This window comes from Nematolebias whitei, chromosome 8, assembly GCF_014905685.2.
Source record: "Nematolebias whitei isolate Nwh7 chromosome 8, NemWhi1, whole genome shotgun sequence".
Lineage (NCBI taxonomy): Eukaryota > Metazoa > Chordata > Actinopteri > Cyprinodontiformes > Rivulidae > Nematolebias > Nematolebias whitei.
The window spans coordinates 7,887,550-7,894,339 of NC_056505.1; the positions used below are offsets into that span (position 1 = coordinate 7,887,550).

Here is a 6,790-nt window from a genome sequence, read left to right on the forward strand (position 1 = left end):
TATATATATATATATATATATATATTGTTTAATTCAATCATTTTAATAATATGTATTCTTTTTAATTTACCAGAAACTTCAAAATAAATTCTCACCCTGTACTGAAACCTGTTTCAACGTCTTACCACCACCAACTGGTAAGGCATGCGACGTCAATTTGAACCCCGCCCACTGGAACCAGTACTGAAAGCATAATGAAAGGGACTATGGAAACACAACCTGTACCGTACCGAGTCGAACCGTGCTGTACCGGTACTAAAAAAAGGTACTTTGGAAAGGGGCATAAGTTGCACAAAGAGTTGGCAATTATATTTATGCCGGATGCTCTTCCTGACACAACCTCCGACCACAGCCCTCTGTGTGGAGCAGAGAGCAGCTGTCTAGGGTGACCAGGGGAGCAGATGGTGGGGGTTAAGGGCCTTGCTCAAGGGCACAGAGTGGGGCAAATGAGGATGGAGACAGGTGTGGCTGCTTCACCTATTCCACACACATTTTGATGTTGTCAGTACCAGAAGTTGAACCAGCGATCTTCCGATCACAGGCTCACCTTCTCTAATGTCTGCGCCACTGCTCCTAATATTTAACTTTATTCACAACTGTTTTGTCCGGGGGCAACACATCGAGATCTCTTCCGTTTCCTCAAAAGCATTCTCTTTGAAAGCTGCTTCACTATAGTTCCTCTGTTTTTGTCCTTTTATGCCACTTTTAGTTTTTAGCCAGCCTTTTTCTACTTTTAGCTTTTTTGTATTGTTTTGCTACAGTTAGCTAATGTTTTGATTTTTTTTATTAGTGGACTATACTTATATAGCAACTTTGTAGCCAACCAGGTCACTGGAAGTATTTTACAACACAATCTGTGCCCTCATTGTAATGGCCTGGTGGTGGTTTGAACCCAGTATGCAGGGAGAACTCAGGTTAAAAGTAAAAATTATTTAATAAAAAAAAAATAAAAAAAATTAACAAAAGGGCTGACGTGGCAGCAGAAACCTATAAGGGGACATGAAGGAAGACAAAAACCAGGACGTTGTGCAGAACATGTCGCACGAGCAAAGAGTCTTCATGAGAAAGTGCCAAGATACAAGAGAACAGGAAGCGCAGATTAAAATACACAAACACTAATGAGACAAATGACAAACAGCTGGGGGAGACAACAGGTGGTGGCAGAAGCTAATTACATGAGGGACAGACCACAAGAGGGAGACACACACTGACAGAAGAAAAGCACAAAGAACAAACAAAAGGACAGATTATGACACTTATTTACCTCTACACACTTTCATACAGCACTCTGCTGCATCTCTAAAAGTTTATCTGAATAAATCTTTATATAGAAACTAATCAGTGCTTTTAGGTTTTGTAATGGGGCAGGTAGAGAATGAGGGGTTCAGTGTCTTGCCCAAGGGTACTTCGTCATGTTGCCTTCAATCGAACCGCCGACTCTGGTTCGATTCGATTGATGGCTGCTCCAACCGCTGAGCTGCAGCCGCCCTATTTTAGCTTTTAGCTAAAGTTTTGCTTCCACTGGCTTTTAGTTCAGTGCAAACTAACCTGTATAAATAAAGGTTGAATGAATGAATGAATGAATGAATGAATGAATGAATGAATGCATTCATCTCAGGGATGTGAATAATTTTAAATTACAGCAAAGGTGCAACAGAAACGTAATATTCTGTTTCAGAAATTAAGTTATGTGCGTGTTGTGCTAAAAAGCAGTGCAAGTTAAAAAAGGGAGATCCATGAATTTTAAAAGTTTGAGAGAAAACACAAAAATAAAAAATATATATATTACATAAAAGACAGCTGCATCACATCGAGAGTAAAGTTAGTTTTAAGCAAACTGAATAGCAATTTTTTTTTCAGACTTTAGAATTATTTTGTTCTGTTCAGTTCAATTTTTTATAAATTTTTCTTGATGAAGCAGGTGTTTTGTTAAACTACACAGTGTTTGCTTGTATGTTTATGTATTTATTTGTTTATTTGGTAGCTTATGAAAACCTCCAGGCTCGAGAAGAGACAAGAAACGCTGCCTGGCAGAAGGACGGGTGGGCTGTAAATGTATATAACACAGGTAAGACATCTACTCTCAGCCCTCCATCCACCTATCCCCAAGAAAGACAATTCTAACAATAGCAAAGTTATTGTATAATTTATTAGATTTCTTTATTAAACAAGCATGCAATTTACAGAATAATGTTTTCTGTGTTGATTAAAGACATAATCATAAATTCTTCTGGTTGAATTAGAATCTATTTCTGCACCATAAGGCTCATTTAAACTTATTTTACTTTCTATTAACAAACTGTAAAGTGTTGACACTGAGACATTTAGGATATTAATAGTAATTTGATTCATAGCATTTCCTGTAATTATGATCAAACCGTCTAAGAGTATAAAGTTTAAACGCAACAAACACAACATTTAAAAGAAAGACAGCCTTGCTGCACTGTAAAGGTTGTCTCACAGACTTTGACCTAATAAAAGTGAAGTAACGTTTCAGGATTTGATTAAGAATACGTCTAAGTTGTGTTTGTTTTTATAGGTAATTTAATGAACATGCACTATGCAGAAGTTTTTGTAATTTGTGTCTGTCTGTCCTCAGTGCCTTTGGTCCAAACGATGAAGTCTAGGCTGATGATTCCCACAAAGTGTTCACCTTTACAATGACAGGATGACTCGAAACACCTCAACAAGCAAAGCTCATGGACATGTTGGTCCTGACTGACTGTAAACATTTTATTTGTTGTTTTGTTTTTGTGCTCATTCTGCTGGATGAAGTGTATTACGTTGATATCTGGTGTTATATTTTCACTCCAGGCATTAATTGTAATTATATACTGTGCGCTTTATGTCTGAAAATAAAATATGTGTTTTTGCACTTTTAGGTCAAATATGCGGCGATAAAGAATATAAACAGAAATTCAGATTGTAGTATGTAAAATGGTGTATTTACAATATGTGTAAGTAGAACTGAGTACAGACGTTTTCTTTTATAAAGCACGATTTTGTTCTGAATATTTGTCCTTTTGCATCAGTGAAATTTTAACTTCCACCCATTTTTTTTATCTTATCTTTTTTATAGTTACAATAAGATCAAGCTCAGCTTCACAACAGTGAGTGTGAAAAAGAAGCTCATGGAATACTGTAAACCCATCCCTCATTTCTATTCCACATTATTAAACACACTTGACAGTCTGAGCATTAAACTTTGTTATTAAAGCAGTTACCATTTCTGGAATGAAGTTCTCATCATTTTCTAAATAAAGACTGACTTATACACCATTGTGAACACTGTAATATTTACAATCAAATTATGTATAAATTAATTATTTCTCTACCTTCAGAAGCAGGTCTTCTAAATACACATCTTCCCTCCACTGTTGCCCACCATCCTGTCCATGCCACCATGCTATTTATCCATCCATCCATCCATTTTCTTCCGCTTATCCGGGGTCGGGTCGCGGGGGTAGCAGCCTAAGTAGGGAGGCCCAGACTTCCCTCTCCCCAGCCACTTGGGCCAGCTCTTCCGGGGTAATCCCGAGGCGTTCCCAGGCCAGCCGAGAAACGTAGTCCCTCCAGCGTGTCCTGGGTCTTCCTCTGGGCCTCCTTCCGGTGGGACGTGTCCGGAACACCTCACCAGGGAGGCATCCAGAAGGCATCCTAAACAGATGCCCAAGCCACCTCAACTGGCTCCTCTCTACGTGGAGAAGCAGCGGCTCTACTCCGAGTCCCTCCCGGATGATCGAGCTTCTCACCCTGTCTCTAAGGGAGAGCCCAGACACTCTGCGGAGAAAACTCATTTCGGCCGCTTGTATCCGAGATCTCATTCTTTCGGTCACAACCCAAAGCTCGTGACCATAGATGAGGGTAGGACCTCCTCCCTGACCCGGAGAGGGCACTCTACCCTTTTACGGCTCAAGACCATGGCCTCGGATTTGGAGGAACTAATCTTCATCCCGGCCGCATCGCATTCGGCTGCAAACCGCTCCAGCGAAAGCTGTAGATCACGATCTGATGAAGCCAATAAGACCACATCATCTGCAAAAAGCAGAGATGCAATCCTAAGGCCACCAAAACGGATCCCCTCAACACCTTGGCTGCGCCTAGAAATTCTGTCCATAAAAGTTATGAACAGAATCGGTGACAAAAGGCAACCTTGGCGGAGTCCAACTCTCACCGGGAACAAGCCCGACTTACTGCCGGCGATGCGGACCAGGCTCTGACACCGGTCATACAGGGACCTAACAGCCCGTATCAAAGGGCCTGGTACCCCATACTCCCAGAGTACCCCCCACAGGGCCCCCCGAGGGACGCGGTCGAACGCCTTCTCCAAGTCCACAAAGCACATGTAGACTGGATGGGCAAACTCCCACGCACCCTCCAGGACCCTGCTGAGAGTGTAGAGCTGGTCCAGTGTTCCACGGCCAGGACGAAAACCGCACTGTTCCTCCTGAATCCGAGGTTCGACTATCCGACGGACCCTCCTCTCCAGAACCCCCGAATAGACCTTACCATGGAGGCTTAAGAGCGTGATTCCCCTGTAGTTGGAACACACTCTACGGTCCCCCTTTTTGAATAGGGGGACCACCACCCCGGTCTGCCAATCCAGGGGAACTTCCCCCGATGTCCACGCAATATTGCAGAGTCACGTAAGCCAACACAACCCTACAACATCCAGAGCCTTAAGGAACTCTGGGCGGATCTCATCCACCCCTGGGGCCCTGCCACCGAGGAGCTTTTTAACCACCTCGGTGACCTCAGCACCAGAGATTGGAGGGCCCAACCCAGAGTCCCCAGGCTCCGCTTCCTCAGTGGAAGACGTGCCGGTGGGATTGAGGAGGTCTTCAAAGTATTCCGCCCACCGACCCACAATATCCCGAGTTGAGGTCAGCAGCACACCACTCCCACTATAAACAGTGTTGGTGGCGTACCGCTTTCCCCCCCTGAGACGCCGGATGGTGGACCAGAATCGTCTCGAAGCCGTGCGGAAGTCGTTCTCCATGGCCTCTCCGAACTCCTCTCATGCCCGAGTTTTTGCCTCAGCAACACCCGAGCCGCATGTCGCTTGGACTGCTGGTACCCATCAGCTGCTTCCGGGGTCCCACAGGCCAAAAAGGCCCGATAGGACTCCTTCTTCAGCCTGACAGCATCCCTCACCGACGGTGTCCACCATCGGGTTCGAGGGTTGCTGCCGCGACAGGCACCGACAACCTTGCGGCCGCAGCTCTGGTAAGCCGCATCGACAATAGAGGCACGAAACATGGTCCACTCAGACTCAATGTCCCCCACCTCCCTTGGAACATGTTCAAAGTTCTCCCGGAGGTGGGAGTTGAAACTCCGTCTCACAGGAGACTCTGCCAGATGTTCCCAGCAAACCCTCACAATACGTTTGGGCCTGCCAGGTCTGACCGGCATCCTCCCCCACCATCGGAGCCAACTCACCACCAGGTAGTGATCAGTTGACAGCTCCGCCCCTCTCTTCACCCGAGTGTCCAAGACATGTGGCCGCAGATCAGATGAGACAATGACAAAGTCGATCATCGAACTGCGGCCTAGGGTGTCCTGGTGCCAAGAGCACATATGGACACCCTTATGCTTGAACAAGGTGTTCGTTATTGACAATCCATGACGAGCACAGAAGTCCAACAACAGAACACCACTCTGGTTCAGATCAGGGGGCCGTTCCTCCCAACCACACCCCTCCAGGTCTCACTGTCATTGCCCACATGAACATTGAAGTCCCCCAGCAGAACAAGGGAGTCCCCAGAAGGTGCACTTTCCAGTACCCCCTCTAAGGACTCCAGAAAGGGTGGATAATCTGGACTGCCGTTTGGTGCATAAGCACAAACGACAGTCAGAACCCATCCCCCCACACTTAGGCGGAGGGAGGCCACCCTCTCATTCACCGGGGTGAACCCCAATACACAGGCACCAAGTTGGGGGGCAATAAGTACGCCCACGCCTGCTCGGCGCCTCTCACCAGGGGCAACTCCAGAGTGGAAGAGTGTCCAGCCCCTCTCAAGGAAACTGGTTCCAGAGCCCGAGCCATGCGTAGAGGTGAGTCCGACCATTTCTAGCCGGAACCTCTCAGCCTCACACACCAGCTCAGGCTCCTTCCCCACCAGTGAGGTGACATTCCACGTCCCAATAGCCAGCTTCTGTAGCCGAGGATCAGACCGGCAGGGTCCCCGCCCTCGGCCACCACCCATCCCACATTGCACCCAACCCCTTTGGCCCCTCCCACAGGTGGTGAGCCCATGGGAAGGGGGACCCACGTCTCCTCTTCGGGCTGTGCCCGGCCGAGCTCCATGGGTAAAAGCCCGGCCACCAGGCGCTTGCCCACGTGCCCCACCTCCAGGCCTGGCTCCAGAGTGGGGCCCCGGTGACCCACGTCTGGGCAAGGGAACACTAGGTCCATTTGTGTTTCTCATCATAGGGGTGTTTGGGCTGCACTTTGTCTGGTTCCTCACCTAGGACCTGTCTGCCATGGGTGACCCTACTAGGGGCATAAAGCCCCTGACAGCATAGCTCCTAGGATCATTGGGACACTCAAACCCCTCCACCACGGTAAGGTGGCAGCCCAGGGAGGGGCCATGCTATATAGCTATATATCTGTCTATATATATTGATATATAGATACCATACCATACCAATTTATTTATATAGCACTTAAAACAGCAACAAGGCCAACCAAAGTGCTGTACAAAAGAACCAAACATGCACAGCAGACAGTAAAACATAAAATAGAAATACAGATACAAATAGCAGCAGAAGCTAACTAAAATGGCCAACA

At 46.6% G+C, this 6,790-nt stretch overlaps 1 protein-coding gene across 1 annotated transcript in view; it reads left to right on the plus strand.

Annotated features, from left to right (window-relative positions):
• nipsnap1 (nipsnap homolog 1 (C. elegans)) overlaps positions 1 to 2,671 on the plus strand; it is an 11,826-nt gene extending 9,155 nt beyond the window's left edge. The window contains exons 9-10 of the mRNA XM_037680215.1: positions 1,985 to 2,068; positions 2,600 to 2,671. Coding sequence (XP_037536143.1) covers positions 1,985 to 2,068; positions 2,600 to 2,664 — 149 coding nt within the window. The 3' untranslated portion in view covers positions 2,665 to 2,671. The remainder of the gene's footprint in view (positions 1 to 1,984; positions 2,069 to 2,599) is intronic.
• Positions 2,672 to 6,790: the final 4,119 nt, after the last annotated feature.